Here is a 13,773-nt window from a genome sequence, read left to right as displayed (position 1 = left end):
TCAAGAGTATGATGGATACAGCAGAGAATATGTGAGATGTTGAACTGCCTGTCTGCACTTACATCTACTGGTGAGGAGCTTAATGGTGGTTTGGCAGAACCTGAACTTGGAGATGATATTCATACAGTGCAGACTAATGAGCAGATGATAACTGCCCTGCAAGGAAATGAAGAACTTGTTTGGTCTCTTCGTATTTAATGGGTCTGGGCATCAAGAGTGTTCTCGCCTGTGTGAGCAAACAGATATGGACTTGAGTATTTGGGTATGAACTTAAATGATAAGCAAAGGGGGATTGTTGTAGTATAGTGGTAAGATGAGGTATTGCATTGGAATGTAGAATCAGGCTTGTGGAACTTGGAATGTGGGGTGGCTTGGGGAAGGCAGTTGGAGCTGGCCAATAAATGAAGTAAGGCCTACATAATAGCCTGGCTCGTTCCTAATGTGATAAGTCATGTATGATTCAAGGCTGACCACATTCTCGTTATTCTACTTTATCTTTCTCCTTTATCCCTCCCTGCACAGGCCTTTCACCTGTGCACAACCATTTTATAAACTGGATGTCAGCTTGTCTCTCTAACTAAACACATCTTTATTTGTTTTCAGTCTATTTCTGTCATAGGATGAAACCACCTCCATATAACTACCACTCCTGTGCCTTCCCTTGTCCATTCCCCCTCCCGAGAATACAAATTACCAGAGAAATACCTGCCAATTGTGTGCTTTGTTGCAACATCCTACTAAATTAAGAGATGCACATTTCACTTCAAAAAGAATCCATGGCAAGCTGACACTTGTACAACAATGGGGATTTCTTACACAAGTGAAATGTTCACCTTATGAACAAGGCTCCCAAGTCGCTCAGCTCTTTCAGTGTCTGATAAAACAGCTGCCAACCACATAATTGGAAGCTTTGCAAAGGTGTAAAGAAATATTGCAGACTCTAAATAGCAGAAACCGTTTGAGCACAGGGAACAACCTGCAGCCAAACTCCATGTATGTCTGAAAACAGTGTTTGAAATTGATATTATTTACTGTTGGATCTCACCAGTGCGGTTAGTTGGGGGGAGTGTAGGGGTGGCAGGCTGGCCCATATTTTTCTGGGTCTGAGATCAGAGATCAGGAGAGACATTTTTTGCTGGATTCCTGATCCTGGAAAATATGGCCCCAATTTCAGCACTGCCTGGACACACACTACGTATCCTTATTTATTTGAACAGGCATAATTTTCATGAAACTATTGTGATTAAATGGGTTCTGCTATGCAGCAGTACAAGGATAGTTAGGGGGTAAATATGGCCCACTCAGCCCTCTACAAACCAAATACACAATACAATCAAAGATAAAACAGGGACAGTTAAGAGATATACCTACTTCGCCTTTTGTGGTAAATTGGGCCGAGCAAAGGCTGTGCTCTTAAGAAGGGTGCAAAGGTGAACCAGTAGTGACCCGCCAACACACTATCATGGTCTGAAATAAAGGGAATGTCCAATTCAAGTTCAATAATAATATAAATCCTTTAATAAAACATACCATCTGCACGTGGAAAAAAATAGAACACACTACATAAACATCCTCCCCGAAGGAAGAACAGAGAAGATACAACAGACTGAAGCAAGTAGCACTCTGCGTATATTTTCAGGGGGGGTTTGAAAAGTACTAACAACAAAAAAGGATATCTTGGTAGAAAACAGGAGAGATCATGACAAAACCATTTTATATGGTTCAAGTGGACTAAGGGGATAGTTCAGAGTCAACAAAACCTGGATTCAGTTCCTGGTGGGCTGGCACAATCAGGGGTTAAATATAGATGCAAGCTGATCAGGCTCAGTTAGGGCATTTTGGATTGTGGAGGCCCCGGCAGCAACGGGCGTCAGTAGGGGTGAATGCGTGTGCTCTGTGTGGCAGAATGGCGGCTCTTCAAGGATGCAGGTCGGGGTGTTCCGAGGATCGCTTTGCAGTTCACCAGGCAGAGCCCGGCTTTAGCACTGGGAGGCTTCCATGAGTGATGCTCCAGTGGTTCAAGTCAGAGGGCAATGGTTGTCAAAGTGGTGATCTTGGGTGTGTTGGTGTGTGATCAATCAGGTGGCAGTTCAAGGGCCAGGTGTGCCGCGCCATTGTTCTAATCCCCAGTTAGAGTAGATGTGTGACTGCAGTTATTTGGTTTGGTCCTGGAATTGAGCAGTCGCTTCGGGCATACCAGTTGACGGGCTTTGACTGGGACACAATGCAGTCTCGAGCTAGTCTAAGGTACAAGGAATGTTCAATGCATTGGAGGAGTACAGCAGCCAGCACCAGTGACTTCCCTCTTGTTCCCGGTGTGGTGAACACAAAGTGATTGATTTGGTGTGGTGAACAGGAAGCTTCTGATTGTCTTGTCCTGGGGTCGCTGTGAGGCCCACTCTAAAGGGCTTGAGGATAGGATGGCTCTGTTCAAGGTTGGATATCTCCTAGGGCTGGAGATTCTAGTGCAGTGTGGAAGGTCTTGATCCACAGCAGAAGTTACTCCTGATGTGCCCAGGGAATCGTAGGGGACAAACCTTGCTTCTGTCTTGGACGATTCCTTCTTCACCTCAGGATGTCGGCTTTCGAGAGTACAAATCTCTTAAAGGAGGTCCAGTGAGATCTTCAGAAAAAATCTGCAGCCTTAGAGGAACTGAGCGATTTTTCAGTAGGGATGGAAGACCCCTTCTTTGAAGGGCAATAAACCTAAGGTGATTGGACTAAAGCCAGACTTTTCCTTAGTGGTGCAATCTCTGCTCTGGAATGGAGTGGACTTTGCCCTCTTGCTGTCACACCCAAAATGCTTTTCTCCAGAGAACGTTGAGAGGACAGGAGAGAGAGGGGCTGAGAGAATCAAGATGGTGGAAACCTTCTCCCATTGACCAGTGCCTCCTGTCTATCAATCCTGTCCCTTTCAATTCTTACTGAGAAAAAAGGCCTATAGAGATGAAGCACCCTGGTGTGAGGCTACTCCTTTTGAATTTGTGTGTTGCCTTTATGCCCAGGAGGGCTGCCGGCTGTATGGCTGCCTCAGTTCAATGGTATTAGCTGTCTCCTCAAAGAGATCAAATAGGAGGGCCTGGCCCTCCAGGTTCTTGTCTTGCCATTTGGTGAGCTACAACCGCTTGACCAGAATACACATCACCTTCCATAGTGGAGCTGGCTCATAGGAGCTGACCCATGTGCGATATCTATTGGAATGTGGAGGTTGTGTAGCACCATGCACTATGCCTAAATGTAGGCATAGCTGTTATTTAGAGTTTACCATTCCACCAGCATGGGCAACTTATGATCATCATAGATTTGGGTACGGGCGGCATATCTTAAATGCCACCTCTGCTCTGCAGGGGCTTGGCAGTCTCTACGGCTGTCAAGTGGGCATCTTGTGACCTTCAAACCAGCTCTGTACCATGAGCAGACCTAGGCTGCCACGTATCAGACTACTGATGCGTTAGGGCACTAGTGCTTTTGGCATGGAGTCGACAGGAATGGAGGAATCTGTTTGGCAGATTACTTCTTATTGAGTTGGAATTAACCTCATCATACTATTTGTTCATTTTTTTTTTTTTAAGCAAGAGCTTTGAACCCTTTTGAGATGGCAATTCCTCACATGCCCTCCCACCACAAAGATTGAGACTCACCCTTCTAATGGTCTGCCTCATCCTCCTGGCGAAAGAGCTGATTGAGGCCTTCTGTTTTGGAATACTGCGACCCAGGTTTGTGTTAGATGTCCAATCCCTGTAGCGATATGGCCCAATGCAGTAACTTGTGGTTCCCTCTCTTCATGGCCATAAGCCATTTTAGGGGTCTGTGGTCAATTGGGACAGTGAAGTGGGATCCACATATGTAGGGTTTCAACTTGTGTACTGTTGAAACTACTGCAAATGCCTTCTCAAAAGGTAGCCAATTGCGCTCTTGCTTGGTAAAGCACCTACTTAGGTATGCACAAGGTTGTTCTAACGCTTCAGAGTTAATTTGCGCTAAGACTACACCGATGCAAATTCACAAGCATCTGTCTGGATTATAAACTCTTGCCAAAATCCAGGATCTTTAAAACTGGGCCCTGCCACAAGCCATCCTTCAAAATCTGGAAGGACTTCTGACAGGCAGACGTCCAGGTGACCTTTTTCAGCAGTTTCTTGGATGTGACATTGTTTAAGTGAAGTGCAAGTGTCACCTACCCCTTAATAAAAGGCTGGTAATACATGTGAGGCTGATGTAGGACCTCACTTGAGGCTGGTTGGTGGGGATGTCCGAATCCTTCAACGCCTGGATTTTGGCCTGCAGTGGCTGCTTATTACCACCATCTACTTGGTTACCTAAGTAAGTCATAGTACCCTACGCTGTCACAGCTTTATAGTTCAACCAGCCTTCGGCATGGCTTGGAGTAACTGTTCCAGGTGGGATAAATGGTCTTCCCGGGTTTTCTGAATACTGCCACGTCATTTAGGTAGGTGACCCAGAAGTCTTCCAGCACCATTAGGACCTGGTACACCATCCTCTGGAAGGTGGCAGGGGCATTCTTTAATCCGAAAGGCAAAATTGTGAACTGGTAGTGCCTGTCCAGACTAGAGAATGTGACCCTCTCTGTTGCATGATCTGTCAAGTCGACCTGACAGTGTCCCACTGTGAGGTAAAAGGTACTCATGAACTTAGTAGGTACCAAACGGTCAATGAGTCTTTCTGCACAAGGTATGGAGTGTGTGTCTGTCTTCATGACAGAGTTGAGCCTACGATAATCCACGCAAAAGCAGATCTCCTTTTTCAGAATCTTTAGAGACTGTTACCACAGGACTAGCCATGGGGCTGCAGGATGGCTCGATCACCCTCAAGATCTTGGTGACTTCCTCCTTGATGGCATCTTTCACCTTGTCCGGCATCCAGTGATTCCTACTTTTCACTGGTTAACTTTCTCCAGTATCGACATCATGGGCGCACCACTCAATCTTCCCATGAGTCAACAAGAACAGTCCGGTAAACTGATCCATCAATCACTGGCAGTCCTGCCATTGCTGTTCAGTGAGGTCTGGAGACATTTCAACACCATCTAGAGACCCATCAGTGGGCTCTGCGTGTAGCAAGTTGGGAGGGGGTCAGTATCATCTTCAGTCTTGTCATCCATGACCAGAGCTGTTACTAAGTCATCCCAGCTGTAATGGGGTTTGAGCTTGTTGACATAGATCTGATGTGTCTGCCTCAGGTAATGAGGTAGTTAAAGTCACTGACCTTTTCAAACACCACGTAGGGCCCCAGTCCACTTGTTGTGTAAGGCACTGGGCTTGATTTGCTCCATGATCCAGACTAGCTAGTCGTGTGTGTGTGTGTATTACGTCATGATGTCCTTCTGGTCATGCCAGTGATTCATGAGCACCTGGGTTGCCCTCAGGCTCTGGGTGATCTGTTCCCAACACTTAACCATCTTGGGCTGCTGATCATGCGGTCTCCTTTTCCTTAGATCGTGTGTGTGTGTGTGATGGTGGCAATGATTTGCCGTCGGGTTTATCGTTTTACAGCCCACATTCTACTGTAATGGCATCTTTAATAGCAATGCAGAGCTGAGAGGGCGTTCCCCCTCCAAATAAACTCCATGATAGCTAATGTGCATTGGGGGACACCATCAAATCCCCTGACTAATCTAAGAGGACCAGGATAATCTGATTCTCTCACACCCACTGTTGTCACACGGTGGTGATACTCACAGCATTATCATAAAGTGCTGGGGCTCTGCTCCCGTTAATGAACACGTGGTCCAAAAAGATTGCTGTATTCGTGCAAACAGGGGCATTGGTCGGAGGTCCAGTACCTTTCCTGCTCGGGATACATGGTTGGAGTAGGCTAACCCCAGGCCGAATGGGAATTCATCATCTAAGATGCCCACATTCACTATATCTACTTTGTCCTCCTCCATGAGCGTAGTGCTAAATATGGTCGGCTTGGTCCTAACCTTGCAGGCGGAATCTTCCTTTACATGCCTCTCTTCTCTGCATACAAGCCATCCTTGAGAGGCTGTGAATGTGGGTGCCCCAGTGCTAATGGTGCCCTCACTTCTCCTTTCTGACAGAGCAGACTATGCAGGTGACTGGAATTTCCCTCTCTAGATTTTGGGGTGCTGCCTTAGCAAGAGGGTGCAGATCTTTGTCCTTACCCACTTTGAATTTATTTTCCGACCCATTGTCATCTGATTTAGATGCAGCAAACACAATCTTTTACTGGATGGTATAGCCACAAACTGATCGGCTGCCATGACAAGCTCCTGAGGGTCTGTGATACTCTAACTGGAGGCTTGAGTACCTCCATCTCAAATTGTCTAACAACGGTTAGAGATGATGAGATTATTGAGTGGACTCCTGAGGAAAGGCCAATATATTCCACAATCAAGGCCGCCATCCTCAGGAAATTCTGCAGGAGAGGGAGAATTCTCATGAATGTGCCAATTTCCCTTACCTTTTGAGACCCCCAGCAACTTCGCTGGATTTCTTGGACTTTTATTTTTACCTGGAAAGAGGGGAGCCTTTTTTCCCACTCTCATGTATTTTGATTTGTGTTTTACTTTTGTGTTCTTTGGCTATGGAGTTTTGGACAACTCCACAGGCATCATCTTTTTCTTGTGTGTCACACAGCACCCTCAGTGCAGGGGCACAGGGATGTCTTTCAGACTTCCCAAGGTTGAAACACCTTCTCTGGGACTGACTACTATCTCCCAGTGAATGTAAAATTAAATTGACTTTGCTAGTCTTTTTAAATTGCTAGACCCAGCACACACTGCCTTACAGCAGAGTGCTGGAGGGAATACCTAATATTCCCTATGCCTAGAAAACTCATGTAGCCCTCAAAAGCTTCCCTTTCCTATCAGAATGGCTGGTGGCAGTGGTATTACCATGATTTTCCCGAGCCGTTTAAACGCTCCGGTAGCTAAAATCCACCGGAGCCATGTTTTTCAACATGGCCTCTGAACCCCCTCTGTAAAAACAGGTTCCGATCGACTTTTTTTACCATTTCTTTTTGGAAAGTTCCTTCTAGTGTTTGTCTCTGTGCGCCAAACCGGGTTTGGTCCCTTTGTTCATTTGCCTTTTGCAGGCTTCAGGAATGAAGCCCCCCCTCTAGTGCCTGAGTGTCTGGGGGTGGGCAGGGTGTGAGGGAGATGCCCGAAACTCCCTGTGCTTAGTCTCCTAGGAGACCTGAATGCACTCTGGCGTGATTGGCTGCCTGACTGTCCGGCAAGGACAGCCACCCTGCTGGGTGAGTGGCAGCCAGGCTGGAATGAATGGGAGCAAACTGTTTAAAAGCAGGTCTCTGGCACTTAGAAGGCAGAGTCAACCACTGGAACGAAAGAACCAAAGACGAGCTGAAGGAAGATGACTGCTGCAACTCCTGGACCGTTGGTTTGTCTGGTGAAGCCCTGCTGCAGGTTTGAATAGGCTGAAACTCCCGACAGAGAAGCCCCTTCAAGGACGACTTCTTCCCTTGAGCTGGTGGAAACAACCAACTCACAAGCCACCTCGAAACCATCTCCATACTGGTCAAATTTTCTTCAGGGTGCTCTTGAAAACCAGATAGCCAGTGAGAAGGATACCAGTTTCTGGACTTTAAGGCACTCACACCTTAAACCGATGTTTTGCCAAGCTTGCGGATCTGTCCCTGTGCAGTGCAGGAACCTCCTGACGTCCTCCCTCTTGTCCCCATGACTGAGGCCCAGGAACAGCGAGATCTGCAGGAACAATTGCCTCAGCTACAGCTTTTCTTCATTACAAAGGTACTGTGCAAACGCGGTTGAAAAATCCTTTTTGCCGCGGTGAAAGTTAGTGAAACTTTCCCAATTTTGGAGTCTTGTTCACTCCTAATCCAACATATAACTCCTTTTTTGTGCAAACTACTTCTAAGAACATTGGCAAAGACTTAACCGTTTACTTCCAGAACTGTGCTTTCCTATCCAAGACACTGATCCATTGACTTTGGCACAGGCCTATTGAATTGAATTGTGTCTTGTAGTGAACTGAAACTATTTGCCCTGCCTGAGAAAGTATTTGTGTTATTCTTATAACCTGTGCTATTTTTATCCTTTTTAAAGTTACTGAAGTGCCATTTTGCTCCCACTTCAGGGGAGCCTATCTTGTTCAGAAACCTATTGGTTTGGTACTGGAGTGGATTATAGTGTGACTTTGAGCTGCTTATTGCTTGTGGAATGGTTTCTAAATGACTCTGTAAATAAATTAATATTGGTTTACCAAGAAACCTTGACTAAGTATTTGTTTGAACCACTGTGATTGCAAGTCCTTTGTGTAACACCTTGTACTGCTCACATCCCTCTTGAGATAAGCCTGGCTGCTCAGCCCTGCTACCACAAAACTGTGTAGTACGGACTTATACCAAAGGTGACATTGTGTTTACACCTGTAGTCTTAATTGTGTGTAATGTTCCCAAAGGGTACTGCATGTAATTCTGCCTATCAGACGCCAAACAATAACTCAAGAGCTTTAGAGAATTCATCAAAAAAAGGGAGTCAAACCTTTGAGGCATTTACACATCAATCATCGAAATATCTGAGTGGTTGGGGCACAGGTCACTTTGTTTAAGAATGCTCTCACATGAAATCAGATTTAACCTCCCATGTCAACTGTGTTACATGTACCGTAAGCACTCAGATATTTCAAGGAGTGATGCCTACATTTAGGTATAGTGCACGGTGCTACTTATGATCACACATAAAGTGATCAGTTAGCTATAAGAACATCCTGAGTGGTTTAATGTGGTGTTTCCAAAACTTATAACAAGAATATGTTAAGAATTACAAGGCATAGCATGTTGACATGTGTACCCATGGGATGTATTGAAGTTCATGGTATTTGAAACTGTAGTTATGTTTTACCCATGTTCGCCATTTCAAACCAGATGTATCAAGTTGGTTTTTGGGTTAGCACTTTGATGCACTTGCACTTTAATTTTTGTGTTTTTTTAACACATTGCTCTGTAATGTTTATGGAGACATGCAAATGAAAGATTATTATGACTTGTGATAAATGTCATTGCATAAAAAAATGAATATATTGATGCAGGTTAATTTTCAGCATACACTCAGGTGCAAGATTGTGTTGATGAAACAATGCAAAAATGAAGCTTTGACAAAGATGCACAAATTAAGCTTTGACAATACTGTATATGACAGGGTTTGGCACCTGATTAGTCAGTATTAAAGTAATTCAAAAGACTTTGCTGTACATTTGAGCAACAAAAGGGCTGGGTGTCCTACTCTAGTCCGGTTGTTGCATCTTATCCTTAACTTGAATGTAAGAGTAGGATTCCATTCTCAAATAAAGCACAGGGTGGACCCATTTATACATTTTTGGTGGAAGGGAATAGACATGGTGACATAACAGCTGCCCGTAGTCTCCAATCTCTGTTAAGGCTCTCCTACCTCTGTGATATCTGGTACACCCAGTCATACCATGATATAACATGTTTTTTAAATTGATCTTACATATCACGCTTAGCGGCAGAGGCCAGCCTCAAAGTACGTGACTAGGTTTCAATCCAGTAATGGTCTGCACTGTTTTTCTTTCAAGACACAAACGTTGTCCCTGAGCTATCCTCCCATCCACCATATGTGTGATGTGATATTCAAATTGATGTGTGGTGCTGTGATTCTAGTGTTTGAATGTCGACTTTGGAAGGCACTGGACCTACTTGCAATTCACCCATTTCCTGATCCTGAATGTTTTCCACAGATAACATACAAGACCATTGATGAAAATCCTTTGGATAATTGGGCAACTAAAGTAGGGCATATTAGGCTTGATAAAGGTGGAGGGGCAGACTTGGTATGATAAACAATTTCTAAGTAGGAATCACATTTTTAAAGTCCATCATCTTGCTAGATTTTCATAGAAAACGTACACGTTTCTATGAGCAATTGCTGTTGAATTTACTGGAACCAGCTGGAGGCTTTTATATTTTTTGGCATTATATGTCCTGCTGTGGAGAAGCTTCCGGATAGTTAAAGTTGCATATTGGGACTGGTAATGCATGTTCTATAATGCCTCAGGGATTAAATGGTTAATACTAAACCAGTCATATTCTCTTTATTGCATATACATATAGTACAATGTAATCTAAAAAAAAGAAGAAGAAAAAGAAACATGCCATAACAGGATCCAGTAAAAACACGTGTAACCGGTCAGCTGGAACTTCCTCCAGGGGTGAAACTGTTTCTTAAACATTCATGCCACGCCGTTTGTCGAGTCAGCGTTTTACATGCCAGCCAAGCATTGTGAAGTTCAGGCAAGCAGTGCGCTTTCCTAGCAAAACCTGTATGTCATCCCATGCCCCCCTCGTGCTTCTTTATTTCTGATTGATGCTCACATGCTTTGAACATTCTGAGAAATATGGCAGGAGAAGGGTTAATGGACCTTGTTCCTGGAACTGCAGTGCCTGGGTTTTGCCCCCAGGGAGCACAGCCACTCATCGCTGGCCCAGCTGGCGTGTGTCGCCAGAAGGCAAGCTCTATCAGGTTTCTCTGGATCCTAGGGGTAGCTAGTGAACTCTGCAGAGGGTGGGCGGCCCATGTGTTATGAAGTATTACAATTACATCAGGGGCCATTTTACCTAGGCGGTTGCACAGCTGCTCCCGATTGTCCAGCCGGTCTTCGGGCGTGTCCAGCTGCTGCATGCATTCTGTTGACATTGTGGATTCGTTCCTCTGAAATCTCTGAAACAAGAAGCAAACAATAGACTTAAAATGGCTCCTCGCCTCTTAGTGTCTGTGTACTAAGATTTCACTGCATGGGGTCACCCAAAAACACACACATCATCATGGAAGTATCAGTTGTTAAACTGACACAGTACCAGTCTGGAGTAACACACACAGCAGGGCGAGTGTTGTATGTAACTGATCATTTCAAAATGGTGCCCCGCGGCAGGAAGCAGGGCTTGTAACAGAGAAAGAAATAGCGACACATATGAAAACTAAACAGAGAGGTCAAGACAGAGTATCAAACAGGAAGAGTACATCAGACACTGCAACGACAGAAACTGCAGAAGAAAGGAAAAGCGAAGAACAAAGCTCGCGAGAACACGCCATATAGTGATGGCCATTAAAGCACCTTAAGGAAAGTAACTTGGTACAGAAAAATATAAATGTTGGAAAGGTTTCATAGCTTTACAACAAAACCAGACAAGCTACATGTGTGATTGGCAAGCATTCCCCAAGCACGACATATATATGGCTGCAATAGTCACAGTGCGCGATTCACAGTTAAGGTACTGTTAACAGGTATATTTTTTAATTTTTTTGTTAGAGGGTGAGACTTAAAAATGGAGTCAGAGTAAAGATGTAGAGGCTGGAGTGATGTTGCAGGACCAATTTAGCTTTAAGAACATGGAGTAATTGTTTTAAGTTATGGCATTGCGTTGCCTTGTTTCTGATGCATTTTGAAGTTTATTACAATTTAAACACACACTAGTTGGAAGAGACGTACACATGCGCGCATGGATAGCCTCTCACACTAAAAATGAATACAACGGAAATGTTGGATTTGAGCAGCTGCTATTTCAATGAGGAATATACATGTTTCCTCTTCCTCTTTGTATGCCATCTAGCACTAAGGTCTGACGTAGCAAAGACCATATGATATGTCCTGCTGGTCTGTCCTGGTCAATCAATCGTAATATCTTCGCCACCAATCCGTGGCCGTTTTTTTCGGATGTGTAATCAGATCTGTCCCTTGAAATTCTCTTTTTTCTGTCTCTTTGTCCCTGCCTTTCTGAATTGGTCACCTTCTTTCTGTCTTTATCTCTGTCTCTCCATCTTGCCTTTTCACTGTCTGTCCAGCTAATGATATGATAGGTCATTTATAACGTGCTTAAAACCCAGGAGGTTTCTAAGCGCGGATCATGGCATCGAATCTATGTAGCTCTGTGTCGTGTTGCTTCCAAGGTGAGGAAGTTGCCTCAGTATTCCCATCTTTCTGTCGGTCCATCTTTCTCTCTGCCACTCTATGTCTCCAGGTCTCTCTGCCCCACTCGGTCTCTGCTTCTGTTCTTTCACATGGAGCTGCAGATTTCCTCACTGATGAGATGATTGGCAGGGTTACTTGCACAAGGCTGTTATTCACTCTTGAGTTGGTATTTCATTAGCTGAAGGATCTATTTTCCGGGTTTGGTAACAGCTTAAGACTGAATAATGACACAAACAGGCTGGTTCACTGTCACCCCCATGAAACAGTGTCCACACATGTGAAAGGGAAAGTGACAACAGTCCAACAGATTCTATGTGAAGACCGGAGGAGAGCATTATGCATCATGCTTCACTTCTTTTAATTCCACAGTTTCAACAGAAAAAATAAACAGCCACAGTTTCCATTTTTTTATTCTTTAAATACTACATTTCCCAAACATTTAGACACTCTTCTGTAGTCCTTTTCATTTCCTGTCCTGTAGCACTTAGCTATTTCCGGTCTGCAACTCCTTTTCTTTTCCTGCTCTTCAGCAAGATACATCTACACTGTCAAGCACATTATTTGTGAATTGTTATATGATTGTGTCTCATGCAAATGTGGGTTATTATGTAAACTGCGCGATCAAGCGTGAGCGTTAGCAGGCGAGGAATGAAGGACCTTGACCGCACGCGTTAAGCCATCTCAGCGTTGCAGTCAGTACCCCCGGGCAGGTTTCCTTCCTGCGTTTGGGGATTTCATTTTGTTCGTGGCTCACCGTGAGCACCAAGCAGGAACTGTGCTTGATGCTAAGCCTGCTCGGGGACCCGATTGAGTGTAAGGTTAGGGAGCCGGTGAGCGCAAGCTGGACTCAGGGAGGAGCCTCGCCCTGCGCTCGTGCAACTGGCAGTATTACAAGACGGAGAGCAGAGATAGCCGCTCACACAGGCAGCATTCACGAGCGGGTCAACGCTCTAACAGCAACATTAAAGCACGGAGCAGAAGATTTATAGCTCCCGATCGAGTTCCAGATCGCTTTGAGCACACATCACATGCCGTAAGAAGATTTACAAGTGAAAAAGGCCCATTACACTTTCTAAATTGAGGCAGAGCGACCAAGGGCACAAGTGATGAGTGCTTGGACTTGGAACGCAATCACACTTGTACAAAAATATCACCCCTTAAGATATCAAGCGCTATGAGAGCAAATCAGAAGCAGTACCTAATGCAGGTGCATACATCAACCAAGTCCCATACCAAGGGGTTCAGCGGATGTGCACTTCAGCCTTCTGAGTCCAGGCACTGGAACACAGCACCCATGCTCAGCACGATGTCAGAGTGGCGTGAGACAGAGCAGACTGAGAACGACCGGGTGCTCAGTTGTAATCAGGTGCTAGGGAACTCCTTGGTGGAGGTAGTGGCAGAAGGGGTGAAGTCACTGCAGAACAGGTTGGCCAACCTAGAATCCATCCCAGGGGAAAAAGAATAAGAGCACTCCTAAAAGCATTTTGTGCATGTCTGCAAAGGCTGCCGGGCAAGGCAAGAGCCTTCAGGGGTCACAGGGGAATGCAACCTGGAAGAGGAAAATCTCTTCTACTCCCCGGGGTCAATGATACAGGGCGAGCAACATACCCAAGAGGGTGTGGATGCTTTTAGGAAGCTGAAAGAAGCTTTCCTTCAAAGGTCAGCGGTGCCAAGCCTCCTGACCCCTACCCCAGGGGAAGATAATATGGGTGATACATGTGAAGGCACAGAAGGGGACTCCCCAGGGGCTAGCGCTTCCTTGCAAGAGGAGGACAATAGAGCAGATGAGGGCAAGGCAGCCCCAGTGGGAGGTTAAAGACCC

At 45.2% G+C, this 13,773-nt stretch overlaps 1 protein-coding gene across 3 annotated transcripts in view; it reads right to left on the bottom strand.

The window, feature by feature from the left end:
- PPP1R17 (protein phosphatase 1 regulatory subunit 17) overlaps positions 1-13,773 on the bottom strand; it is a 216,302-nt gene that overhangs the window by 127,448 nt on the left and 75,081 nt on the right. For all 3 annotated transcript variants that reach the window (XM_069613217.1, XM_069613216.1, XM_069613218.1), the window contains exon 2: positions 10,600-10,702. In XM_069613217.1, the coding sequence (XP_069469318.1) occupies positions 10,600-10,702 (103 nt within the window). The remainder of the gene's footprint in view (positions 1-10,599; positions 10,703-13,773) is intronic.

Source organism: Ambystoma mexicanum, chromosome 5p (genome assembly GCF_040938575.1).
Source record: "Ambystoma mexicanum isolate Mex_15411 chromosome 5p, UKY_AmexF1_1, whole genome shotgun sequence".
Lineage (NCBI taxonomy): Eukaryota > Metazoa > Chordata > Amphibia > Caudata > Ambystomatidae > Ambystoma > Ambystoma mexicanum.
The sequence above is the reverse complement of the archived record's forward strand: the minus strand, read 5'-3'. Positions and strand labels throughout refer to the sequence as shown.